A 12,958-nucleotide genomic window follows, 5' to 3' on the forward strand; every position below is an offset into this window, starting at 1 on the left:
ACAGAACTCCACTGTTTTGTGTTCTTGGTGTCCACTGTTGCCCTGGCTCCTGTATGGTTGGTGTTGCCATGTCAGTGTGGGTGATGAGGGGCCAATTCGGGACCTTACCTGGGATCCTCTCGCAGCTGTGCCTACATGGCACTGCTGCTCTGATGTCTCTTAAACCCTCACGTACCTCTTCTCTTGCTGGTTCCTTTTCAGGGTGCTACAATCCAGTCAATTTTCCTAGCTGTCTTTTAGAATCTGTCACATAGGAAAAGCCAGTAGATTTGGCCTATGGCATCACTGGCATTCATCTGTGCTGTAAATTACACGTGAGATTGGGCTTCCATGGCTCTGCCTGGCGAAGGCTAACAGACTTGTCAGTGTGTATGCCCACCACGTGTCTGCCACATTCACAGTTCCAATAGGCACCATTTACTTTGAGTTTGAATGCCACACTCTGGATGTATACATGGTTCCCTGCAGTCTAGCCTGTCTGGGGAGCCTGACATCACGGCATTGCCTGTAGTGCCTGGGCTGCCTGCTGGGCCTGCTCGCCTGGAACTGGGGTGAGGCCATTCTGCTGATTGAGCCTCCCTGGTCTCTCCTAGGATTACTATGGAATTCCTTTTGCCACGCCCACAGCCCTTGCCAGCCGAGATGGGAGCCTGGCTAATAACCCGTATTCAGGTTAGTCTGTACAGGGGGTGAGGAGTGGGGTGAGGGAGTGGGGCATGGGACTGTCTGTAGCTAAAGCCAGGAATTTGGAAACAGAAGCAAAAGGGCTGAGAGGTCTGCTATCTTCCTTTTTGTTGAGCTGACAGCCAGACCTGTTCCTATTTGCAGGAGCCAGTCTGGCTTTTTTCCTGGTTGGATAAGGAAGTGGGTTGGGGGCAGTGATTCAGGTCAGTATTCCTCTTCTCCTAGGTGATGTTACAAAGTTTGGCCGAGGTGACTCTGCATCCCCTGCGCCCCCTACCACACTGGCTCAGCCGCAGCAAAGTCAATCCCAGGCCCACCACACAGCCCAGCAGCCCTTTCTGAATCCTGCGCTGCCACCGGGCTACAGCTACACTGGCCTCCCCTACTACACAGGCGTGCCTAGTGCCTTCCAGTATGGGCCCACGATGTTTGTGAGTATTTGTTAAGGGGATATTATTCCAGTTTGGGGGAGCAACAGCAGGGAGGGGAGGGATGCGACCCCACCCAGTCTCACCTGGCCTTTAGAAATGTTTTAGTCTGGGGCCAGAGCTACTTTCCCATCTATTTTTACAGATAACGTGTTGCACCATTGAACACAGGTCTTTGTAGGTTGTGCTGCTTGCTCTCTGGGGTTAAGCTGGGGATGCCTGACCTGCCTCTAATGTTTGCCCCTAATGCCTCTTCTGTTTGCCCCCTCAGGTCCCTCCTGCCTCAGCCAAGCAGCATGGTGTGAACCTTAGCACCCCCACCACTCCTTTCCAACAGGCCAGTGGTTATGGCCAGCATAGCTACAGCACAGGTGAGGGGTACTCCCAGCACGGAGAGACGTGGATAGGACAGGCTTGCCTAGCTCACACATGCCTCTTGTACCCTGCCATGCTAGGTTATGATGACCTGACCCAGGGGACAGCAGCGGGAGACTACACCAAGGGTGGCTATGGTGGATCATCACAGGCACAAAACAAGTCTGCAGGTTCTGGGCCTGGCAAAGGTAGCGTCTACCCCTCCTTTCCAGGATTGAGGCCCAGAGTAGTTGTCTTCTACTGATTCTTTCTCAGGCAAGGCTACCCCAGAGTGCCCCAGGAGGTGGGGGAGGCTGGAACTGGGCCCAGTGGCCGTGGGAACAACTACTTTCCCTCCTAGGAGTGTCCGTGTCTTCAAGCACCACCGGCCTACCTGACATGACTGGTTCTGTCTACAACAAGACTCAGGTGAGGGAGGATTCGGGTGGATGGGTAGGTTGGTGGGAGGTGCAGCCCAAACTGGCCCTGACAGTTATCTCTTTACCCTCCAGACTTTTGACAAGCAGGGATTTCATGCAGGGACTCCTCCACCGTTCAGCCTGCCCTCGGCCTTGGGCTCCACCGGGCCCCTGGCCGCTGGAGCAGCCCCCGGCTATGCGCCCCCACCGTTCTTGCACATCCTCCCCGCCCACCAGCAGCCTCACTCACAGCTGCTACACCACCACCTTCCACAGGATGCCCAGGTGAGCCCAGTGATGGAGGCAGCCACCCTGCCCTGGACTGGGAGTCCCGCTCCAGCCCTTACAGCCCTCTCTCCTCCTCCTCCTCCTCAGAGTGGCTCGGGTCAGCGCAGCCAGCCCAGCTCCCTGCAGCCCAAGTCGCAAGCCTCCAAGCCCGCCTACGGCAATTCTCCCTACTGGACAAACTAAACCTTTGAAGAGAGGGGTGGGCTCGGGCGGGGCTTACCCCGGGCAGGAGAGAACACACGGAACCCATTTCTGGGAGCCCAGCGCCCTTTCCTAGAATTCCTGAGACGTGTAACTGTGTCAGCCGAGCCTCTGTGGGGAGCCTGCCTCCCAGACTCGCTATTGTATGTAATGTATTTATGTATGTATTTGTAAATGTGATAGAAGTCTTGGGGGTGTGGGAGTACAGCTGCTACTCTTAGCCAGGTCTGCCGTCCCGACTCAAGCCCCTTCTCGCTGTAGCAAATAAGCCCTTTCCCACTTCTGCCTTCAGGCCTTCTGTAGAGCCTCCTAGCTGGGCAGCTGGAAGCACTGTCTGGAAGGGCTGGTTTAAGGCAGTTTGGGTACTGGGGTCAGGTACCAATGAAGAATCACGACTTATCTTGCTCCCTTGTAAGCCATTATTTGAGTTTCCTTCCCTGTGTAATTACTTTAAGCCCTCTCTTCTTGAGAAACTGGTCCTCTTGTCGTTTGTCATGTTCCTCTCCTACCAAATCTTGATCTGGGAATAGCAGATACTTTCCTGCCCAACATGAAAGTGGCACCTGTTTGTCTTCATATAGAGCAGAGGCTTCTGCTTCTGGTCTTGTCCCCAAGAGACCTGCCTTCCTCTGGCTGACCGTTTTTAAAACAGTCTGAAGTTGTGCTCAGAGATGTTCAGTCAGTCTGCTCCCTTAAAAAAAATCAAAGATATGCCTTCACCTCAGTGAGAGCACGTCTCTAAGCAAAGGCTCTATTCCAGTTGTCCTGAACCAGGTGGGCGACTGTTTCAGGGGTTTTCTCTTTTGCCCAATCTCCACCTAATAAAGTTCTGAGAGCATGCACGGTCTCTGTGTGGTTTGACTAAAGGGTAGCTCAGGGCAGAGGCTGCCTTCATTATTGTTCAGGCACTCCGGCCTTCCACATGGCCAGTCTTCTGACAATAGGTCATGAGGGCTTAAATTGGTATTCCTGCTCTTGCTTTGGCCCCGGTGGGCATCCAGGGTGTGGAATGGTAAATAAGGCTGAGAAGGCTGCTAACCCTCCTGACAGGGCACAGTGTTAACTTCGATAGTCTCTTATAGGGCCTAGACAACAGCAATACCAGGACAGGGACATTTCTTTTCCGAAATACGTTTCTCGTGGCCTGAGAGATGAAGTTTGTATACCACAGCTTTTTTAGCCTTTGTTCTTCGTCAGCCAAACAGAATCTTGTTAGTCTAGGGATGGGGTGGAAGAGAAGACTGTGAGTCAGGGTGCTGTGAAGTAGGTAAGTGGGTCCTGGACTAAATATCATGCTCTAGAAAAGTCCTAAGTAACCATTCGCCTGGGGCCAGGATTCTAGTGCAGCTCCTTCCTCCTGCCCGGGAGGAACCGGAGGAACCGGGGCCATCAACTAGCCCTATTGTCTGACAAAAGGCAGATCGCCCCAGTTGTCTCCAGTGCAACTTGTGTTCCAACTTAGAGGTGTTGCCCGAGGCATCACAGCCTCTCTGTCACTCCTACATAACCCGTTCAGTCTAGACTACATAAGCCAACTGGCGTGGTGCATGGAATATTGGTCAAGTCGGTGTGCCAGAACCAGCCCGGGGCCAGTGCTCATCTTTTCTGCTTTTGGCCTCTCACATCAGTGGTCATTTTATCAGATGGGGCACATGCTACCGGGGACCCACAGCTTCAGATCCCAGCCAGAAAAAAACATGTTTACAAATGAAACAAAATAGGACTTTTATAATCTCTTTTCTGATCCCTGCTTATTAAAAGCAGTAGGAAGTTCAGAAGACAAGTGACGATGAAAACAAAGTGCTTGCCTAAGGAGGGCACTAGAGCACCTGCATCCCTTCACTGTCCTACTTGTTGTACTGGTAGATTGTGCCCTACTTAAGAATTATGGTTAACAAATAGCTGGATCTTTAATAACCTTTCCTAAAAGCCAGTAAGGACCAGGAGTGTGTGTTCCATGAGGAGCTGATTTGAGCAGAATATCCTAAAAGGTCAGTGAGATTCGGTTTTGGTTTTTAATTTTTCAGTGGAGTCATGGGGAAAATCTGCAAGGGAACAGTGGAAGTACTGAGACCACCTTTTTAGCTTTAACACAAAGAAAGAAGAGGGTCATCCCATGGGGAAGTAGCAATACAGGTATATTTTATTTCACATTTTATTAGTAGACAGATGGGCAGAAAAAGACAAAATAAACCACTAAAGGGGAAGTTCAACACAAAAATGCATCAGATAATCTTTTCTCATAAGTTAAACTGAAGAAAAAATATCTACAATTTCAGCTAAGAAAACTATTAAAGTCAGGTGTGTCCTGCTGGTTTCAGAATAGTTGAAAATTGCATCTGAATCTTTTTGTAAATGTAAACCATTTTTATCAATGGGAGGGGAGGGGAGTTAACTTCCAGTGGAGAACTACACACTTTCCCCTACAATCTCTTACTGTATGTGTCCCAAACATAGGAAACCAGCAAATAAAGAAGCTAGTAATTTCCAGGGAAGAGGTAAGAAGGGACTACAAAAAGTCTGGCTAATAGAAAAGAACTCCGGAATGATATGAAATAGGGTGGGAAGACTTTGAGAAGCAACAACGGAATCATGATATTACTTTCTCCACCCAGCCTCAAAACACACAGACCTGAAGAGCATCGAGAGGCCTCCACTAGAATCAAAAGGAATCTAAAAAATACAGGATTCTGAATTTGTGAACACCAAATAATCAGCACAACTGTACTTACAAGGTTCTGGTCTGAGCCTGAGACCTCCCAAGAAGAAAAAAAAATTACATGCTCAAGTTTTCTTTTGCCACAGGATATGTTCTCAGGACAGAGCTCTGGAACCAGCATCTGGGTTTTACAGGTCAGAGTTACCAGAATGTCCACCTGCTAGCCAATCAACACATGCCAGTCTTTTCTGGAACTGATTGTACTCTTATCAGAGGCAAACCCTGCCCTCAACAGTAACACCCCAAAGGGCTGAGAGGTATGACCTCCACCTGGCTCTCTGGCTCCCTGAGTCAACGTGCGACAGAGGCCAACAGGGCCTAACGGGACAGGGCTGAGCAATGCAGCACCTTCTGCAATGCTAAGGTGCCTGGCCTGCTCTGGCAGAGAAATGCTTTCATGGTAAGGGAAAAAAATAAAAGCCTCAATTTTAGGGCTCCAAGAGAAGACCAAGCTACTGGCTGTAAATGTGTGTGGGGATAATGGGGTAATCAGAGCATTGTGAGACACTTTGGGCTCCAGTAGATAGGAAGGTTATCTGGAAGCATTACTTAAGCGTGGGGTGTAAAAAGCTAGTTCCAACAACCTTCTATTGGAATTTGTGGCCAGTGTTTGTCACAAAGAGCTGCCCTGTTCTCGGAATCTGACTGGAATCGCTAGATTCAGGGGTGTAAGTAGTCCTAGCCCCATGGGGATTGGACAGATTCTGGGAACCAGGCTCAACACTATCCCATACGATCCTTTGCATGTTCCCACTTAATAACAAATCAAACTTTTGAGGCCAGAGAGAGAGGTCTGCTGGGTATTAGTCAGCAAATGTTTGGAGTCTGAAGAGCGAATGAAAACCCTGAGATCAGAAAGGAAGGAGGAGCTAAGGAAGTAAGCATTACCTACTCTGTTCTAGGATCCATCCTACCCCTGTCCTTCATCAACCCTTTGGTTCTTTCTGAGCTATTATCTGGAGATAAGTTGACACCAGTACACAGGGGTCTGGAGGAGGACTATAACCAGTCTCTGCTCCTATTTTCCTTCCGAAGTTTGTAATTTTACATTATAATGATTTTCCCCACTGAAAGAACACTGCCCTCCTAAGAACTGGCCCACTCCCAAGAGAAAGAAAAATCACTGCCAAGTTCTGAAGTCCCTGGTTGGTGAAGGCTGATGGATCTCAATATTGATTGAAGTAACACGTGTTTGAAACGGGGGAAGTCAAAGCTGCAGCCACTGCACAGTTGGAAGATCTAGCCGTTGCCCAGACACTGCCTGCAGCCAATTTCCCTCGGCCCTGCCAGAAAAGTCAAAGCAGCCCGGGGCAAGCTCCATGCACAACTTTTGCTTGCCCTCCACAGCCAGAGTACATTGAAAGGAGAGAAAAAGTCCAGGTCACATCCAACGAGGAAAAGTGGGAACTGGTCACTCATGTCTCCTATCCACAGCTATCACTATCAGCATAAGCAGCTCAATGAAAACCAAAATCTTAACACATGCACCTAGGAATAATACTGAGTAATTAAAACTGGCTACTTACACTCTCACCATGAGGATTTTTAAAAAATCTTTGAGGGAAAGGCCATGTTCACATAAAACAGATGTTTGTTCACCCAACAGTGGTCACCAGCACTTTTGACTTTTTTCCCCAGCAGCATCAACCAAAATTGGCATAGTGATTTTAAACTCCTTGTTCCCATCACTAAGACTCCACACACACACACACTAATCTCCACTCTCTCCCCACTCCCTCGGGGCGGGGAGGGTAACAACTCTGTCTTTTAAAATAAATAGCAATCAAGTGCTCAGTTCTATGTAAAGTATGAATATTTATTTCAGGCTTTAGATCCCAATCGATTTCAAAAAACAAAATCTGATCTTTTCTCCTCAGAGTAGCTGAGGCCCCCTGTGTTAGGATGATTTCCCGGAGGCTGAAGGGGCTCTGTGCCCTTAGGGAACACATTTTATCAGGCTTATAGCACAAAGTCCCTGACGCCAACTGTATCCCAGCCTTAAGAAGGGAAAGGAAACAAAATTCACCACCATGGGGCTGATCGAATGCACACACACTAATGTAAATGAGCAGCTAAACCTTGGCAAATTTTTTTAAAAACGTTTGTTTTGTGGGGTTTTTATATTTTTTTTTCCATTTTCTTTTGCTACTCAGCATATGCAGCATTTGTGAACTTCCAACGGGTTCCCAGCTTTAAACACATTAAACGTCTCGATGAAAGACTATTTAATTCTTCAAGAATCTAAAAACAGACCAAACGTGTTTTGCTGTGAACACTCTGTAGAGACGAAGTGAGGCAAGAGTTTGGGTTTAAAGAAGGAAAAAAAAAATCAATACAGTGATGGAAGGGTAAAGAATGCAAGAATTCAGACATTCTGTAGAGGATTACTTTCTCTCCATTAAGAGGTCCATAAAAAGGAGCAAACTGAGATCCATAAGGGGAGTCAGCAGGAGCCATGTTTGTTTTTCCCACCCCCGGTGATAGGTTTTTGCTGAGGGGCCACTGCTAGGTCCCCACTTGCTCCCCTCCCTTTGGCCTGAGACGGCAGGGCAGTACGGGGCACTGAAGGAGCACGTCACGACTCCTCATTCCCAGAATCATCATCATCATAGCAGTCGGCATCTTCCTCCTCCTCATCTTCATCATCGATGTCATCGTCGTACAAGTCGTCATAAAGCAAATCTGAGCTGTTGTCATTGGAAGGCACTTTAGTTTTGATGCAGTATTCCGCCAGGGTCGTGGGGACCTTCACTCCATCCTTTTCTGCTTCGGCTTTAGTGGCTGAAACCTGTTTCCTGAAGGGAGATAGTTTATGTAAGTCTCTGTGTTGAAGGTGGATTTATAACTGGCTTTTCTTAATAATCAAGGTTACTTATTTAAAAAAATTATGACTCAGGTTTCTGAATTTCAGTGCCTATCCTAAAGCATGGGACAGTTACTACATCACAAGTTCTCAGCCCATCAGGTACCATTTTGAAGAAGACTTAATGACCTTTCGAAGAGTATTTAAAGGCAGTGGATCTTGGATATTGGTTAGCCAAAAATGACCTCAGATTTTTTTTTCCCCCTGCTTGGTCTCATACCAAACTCAATACAGTCCAGCAACTCTTAATTCAATAATCCTGCCATTTGCACTTAAAGTAGATTCTAAATAGCCTCTCTTAGGTTCCAGTGTCGCTTGACACACCTTCCTGCCTTCATTCCCATAACCCCAAATGTAGCCATCCTGATTTTTTTTTTTTTCTTTTGAAGTACTCTGAACAAGTTATTTTTCTGTGTGGATCAGTTGTTCTGATTTTACACATGGTTGGCTGCTTATATTACTCAGATCTTAACTTAGAAGTAGCCTGTTCTGACAACCCAAGTTAAAGCAGCCACCTAGTCACTCTTTCACATTATGCTACTTAACCACTATTAGTAATTCTTATGATCTTCCCCATTTGTTAATCTTTCTGTCAGTTTCCTTCCCCTACCCATCCCCCTCACTCCCCAGTGTGACTTTGTCTTTCTTACTGCTATTTCCCTAATGCCTGTAATACAGCTTGGCACATACAGCTCTGCAAAAAAATAAAATTTTAAAAATACTGACTGGATGGATGGAAGGGTAAAGTTTCCTTCAAGAAGTATGAAAATCTAAGCCATCAAGGGACTGAGGAAACTGATCTTAAAATAACAAATCACCACCCTCTTACCTTCCTTCTGCTGCCTTTATTTAGACGGTTCTCCATTGATCTTGCTGTCTGTCTTACTTTGCCAAGCCTGACATCCTGCTGTTGCTGATGCATCCTGGCTTGAATCTGTTCCTGGGCCTGTGGTTTTCACCACCATTCATTCCCCTTCACGCTGACAGCTCTCAAACCATCAGGCTCCAGCCCCTATCTTCTGAGCTCTACATGGCTGAGAAAACCTTTGGGATGTCTCCACCCTCGTGTTCCATAGGGACCCTAACTCAGCAAGTAGGCAGTTACTGTTTTTGACCTCTATGGTGGCTTCTCCCATTTTTCTTTTAAGAGTATTACTTCCTAAAATCATAAACCTCACTCCCTATTTTCAAGTGTTTTTTCACTGCCACTGCCTCGGTGTAGTCTTCATTTCAGCTTCTCCCTATCTCAGCCTCCTCTAGTCAACTAGATTCTTTCAGAACTCTAATTTTCCCTTAATTTCTACCCCATTGGGCAGCCTGGGTGGCTCAGCGGTTTGGCGCCGCCTTCAGCCAAGGGCCTGATCCTGGAGACCCGGGATCAAGTCCCATGTCAGGCTCCCTGCGTGGAGCCTGCTTCTCCCTCTGCCTGTGTCTCTGCCTCTCTCTCTCTCCTCTCCGTGTATTCTCATGAATAAATAAATAAAATCTTAAAAAAATTTTTTTTTTTACTCCATCACTTCTAAGATTAAGGACCAAAGCCTTATCATGACTTCAATGTCTTTTAAGGTCTGATGCCTCTCAAAAAAAAAAAAAAAAAAAAGACAGATCTGATGCCTGAGTTTCCCATTACTTCCAAAATGAGAATTTACATTCAAGCAACGTAAAGCTGCTTACAGTTCTCTCATCATGCCATGCTGTTATCTACCTGTGTTTTAGTAAGCCTGTTTTTCCCTGAAGGGGCTTTTTCCTTCCTCTTTATTACTTAAAAGTATTGGTTATGAGGTATTACTTCTCCTAGAAACTCCACAACACTATATTTTCCTTCCACTGTAGCTTGGTTTATGCTTAAAAGTATATATTTGCACTTATTACATGGTCATTTACTTATTTACAAATTTTTGCTAACTAAAGTGTGAACTGCTCAAGGAGAAAGACTGCCTTCATGACCTAAAAGGCTACCTGACTTCATGAAGCTAGTACATAATAAATGTGGAAAGAATTAAAGAATGAGATAAACCCTTAAATTAAGAAATAGAATACAAATGCCTAGGGATATTAATTCTTGACTTACTAAATCTTACCTTTCTTTGAACACCAAGCTCAGGCTTTAATCCGGACTACTTTATGAAGCATTCCTATCTTTTAATCTTCAACCTACTCCAGCTCCTCAAAATCTCTAGATCCTTACTAATTATACTATTAATCTTCGATCTTTCAAATATACCAGTCACCTACGTGGCTGGTAAAAACAAAATATAGGTGCCCAGATTTTAGCCTTGTAATCTCACTAAATGATATGATTATAGAAGGGGGGCCTAAAGATGATTCTATCTAGTGGGAAGAAAACACTGAGAACTGCTGATCTATATATTACTTAACTAAATTTCTATGCAGTTTTCCTTCCATCATATGGCATCATGCTGACTAGAGTTATAAAGAGGGACTCTATTTGTATAAATTGAGGTGCTTACTAAACTATGCAGAGAATGTGATAGAACTATCCTTGGGGCTTTATTTTAAGGGTACAAAAATGTAACAGTACTAAGGAGAAATGAATTTATTGCAATGCAGTATCGATTCTTGGCTATTGTTAAGAAAACCTTATGTTCTACTCAGGATATGATCAAGGGATGAATGGTCGAGCCCCAATCCCCTTCTACGTTTTTCCTCCTTTTCCTCCTTTTAGACAGATGATAAAACTCTAAAGACCCCAAAAATTAACTGATAAAAGGTCCTATGAGCTGGGGTAGATTCCAAGTCTCCCAATGAGATTCAGCTTCTATGGCTCTTTAAACTATAAATACTAGTGTTGCTAATAATGACACCCAGAAGATACTTGTTGCTATGGTCAAAAGGGCGAATATACTATAGGGCTTCATTAAATTTTTTGAAAACAAAAATATCTAGAATGTCTGGAATACTTTGAGCGTTTGCTATGCTTAATGAGCATACTGAAATGAAACTCCTGAACAGTGTCCCTAAAAGATTCAGAGGCAGTCTGTAAACTTCACTGGTTCAGAACCTGGAAGTTCTGGTTCCCAGGAATCACATCTGTTGCAGCATTATCTTCCAGTGTGTGCCATCTCCAAAGCCAAACTCATTAGGCTCAGGCAGAAATCTCCCAAATAATAAATCTATTTGAGAGAAATGGAGTGGATATTTAAATCTGACTTAAACCCTTGGTTCTAGTATAATACTTTTAGTTCTGTATGAGGACTTGAAGTAGTCAAATGGAAGGTAAGACAAAGCACCTTACCTAATGATTTCAGCATATTCTTTGTCTTTTCCTTTACTGTCCCTCCATTTCCTGAACATAACCGAAGCATCCACATTAGCTGGGGAGAAGGTGTTGGGCTCATTGAGCAATGAGATTACACTTAACAGGATAGTCCTAGAAATGGGGTGGAGGGAAAGAAAGGGTCAGCTACAAATATTCATATTTACAAGATCCAAAAATACTGTGCTTTTAAATTTAATATAATATTTAAAACCTCAGGGGAATAGAAATAGAATATAAAATTTTGTTTTCAATACTCAGCTGGCTAGGCTAGAAAAAAGCTGCTAACTAGGAGACAAAATCTGTGAGCCTCACATAAAGGTCATGTTGCAGGGCACAGAATAAACTCTGTAGAAGGCAGGGTTTCAAATGGCTACCTGTTCCAATCTGCAGAAAGTGGAAGCCTGAAAGCTTTTCAAATAATAAATTTTGAAGACTACAAATTAAGTACAACAGGAAAAAGCAAAAGCAAAATTAAAAAAAAAAAAGCTTCAAGGCCATCCTTTTTGGGGAGAAGGTAAAAATGATCCTGCTCCACACATCTACTTCATTATTAACATGGCTGCTTAACAGGATCTGAAAAATGATGTTACATATAAGTGTATTTCTTTTCCATACTTCTAAGGGAAGGAAGACACTTAAGCAGGAGAATGGAAGAAAATAATAACCCAAACATGGAAGAACTAGTTTCTGAATAATGGAAATATTTATTCAAAAATATTTACTAAGTACTTAACGTGTGCCAGAGACACCAACAGTGAGCAAGTTAGATGCCATCCCTTACCCCCAAGGTTTGTAAATATTGTGAGAGATATAAACAGGCAATTTTCATCCATAGATAAAAAACAGACATTTTTGTTAGAAAAATAATCAGAACAGGTTCCAAAAAGGTTTAAAATTATTACCAAGCTTCTTTTCCCTAATAAGCTCAGTGCATGTTAAGGCAAAAATGGGGAGAAATATTAAATTTCTCTACCTTTTCTCATTGGTGTGAGGTTATATATTGTGTTGTTGCAAAATAGCCTTTGCTCTTCCCCCAAGCAAAAAATAGAGGGAGCCAGGCAATTAGATGTTTGATTTGATGAAACCTTTTCCTAAAAAGGGTAAAGAGTTTCTGTTATGTGATTATATTATATAAGGTACTTTCATACAAAGGCACTTTCAGACAACTTTCCCATCTAGTTAAAATCCATTTGTCACAAACACTCACACCCCTTCAATTAGCTTAAGAATAACTCCTTGTTGCTCCCCACCAAGATCTTCCTGGATTTCTTCAGTAATTACATTATAAAATAAAGATTCAAAGAAACTGATCACTGCCAACGATGGGAAATGGACTGACATAACATCCTAGAAGCAAAAAAAATTTGTGCAGAAAACTCCAAAGGGCTGCCTCAGAAGAAAACATCTACAAAACCTGTTAGAAAGATAAGCAAGATAGGACAAAGTGTGGTATAAAGAGGAGAAAAGGAAAAGTGTTAATGGTCTAGATCACATTGCATACAACTTTCTGTGATATAAATGTATAATCTGTATTATCCAGTATGATAACCACCAGCCACAAGTAGCAAATAGGCACTCATAAAGGCAGCTCCTACAACTGAAGAACTGTATTTTTCACATTTAATTTTAGTTAATTGAAACAGCTACACATAGGGGCACCTGGTTGGCTCAGTTAAACACCTGGCTCAGTTAAACACCTGCCTTTAGCTCAAGTCATATGAT

General features: G+C 44.2%; 2 protein-coding genes across 7 annotated transcripts in view; one reads left to right on the forward strand and one right to left on the reverse strand.

Annotated features, from left to right (window-relative positions):
- Nucleotides 1-3,212, forward strand: part of UBAP2 (ubiquitin associated protein 2) — a 121,820-nt gene extending 118,608 nt beyond the window's left edge. For all 6 annotated transcript variants that reach the window (XM_072728090.1, XM_072728094.1, XM_026008964.2 and 3 more), the window contains 7 exons: nucleotides 594-672; nucleotides 910-1,115; nucleotides 1,384-1,483; nucleotides 1,568-1,675; nucleotides 1,828-1,895; nucleotides 1,979-2,170; nucleotides 2,261-3,212. In XM_072728090.1, the coding sequence (XP_072584191.1) occupies nucleotides 594-672; nucleotides 910-1,115; nucleotides 1,384-1,483; nucleotides 1,568-1,675; nucleotides 1,828-1,895; nucleotides 1,979-2,170; nucleotides 2,261-2,356 (849 nt within the window). In that variant the 3' untranslated portion in view covers nucleotides 2,357-3,212. The remainder of the gene's footprint in view (nucleotides 1-593; nucleotides 673-909; nucleotides 1,116-1,383; nucleotides 1,484-1,567; nucleotides 1,676-1,827; nucleotides 1,896-1,978; nucleotides 2,171-2,260) is intronic.
- A 1,279-nt stretch (nucleotides 3,213-4,491) lies between these two features.
- UBE2R2 (ubiquitin conjugating enzyme E2 R2) overlaps nucleotides 4,492-12,958 on the reverse strand; it is a 120,955-nt gene continuing 112,488 nt past the window's right edge. Inside the window, exons 4-5 of the mRNA XM_026008966.2 lie at nucleotides 11,213-11,347; nucleotides 4,492-7,888 (exon numbers count right to left, since the gene is read on the reverse strand). Coding sequence (XP_025864751.1) covers nucleotides 7,669-7,888; nucleotides 11,213-11,347 — 355 coding nt within the window. The 3' untranslated portion in view covers nucleotides 4,492-7,668. The remainder of the gene's footprint in view (nucleotides 7,889-11,212; nucleotides 11,348-12,958) is intronic.

This window comes from Vulpes vulpes, chromosome 12 (genome assembly GCF_048418805.1).
Source record: "Vulpes vulpes isolate BD-2025 chromosome 12, VulVul3, whole genome shotgun sequence".
NCBI lineage: Eukaryota > Metazoa > Chordata > Mammalia > Carnivora > Canidae > Vulpes > Vulpes vulpes.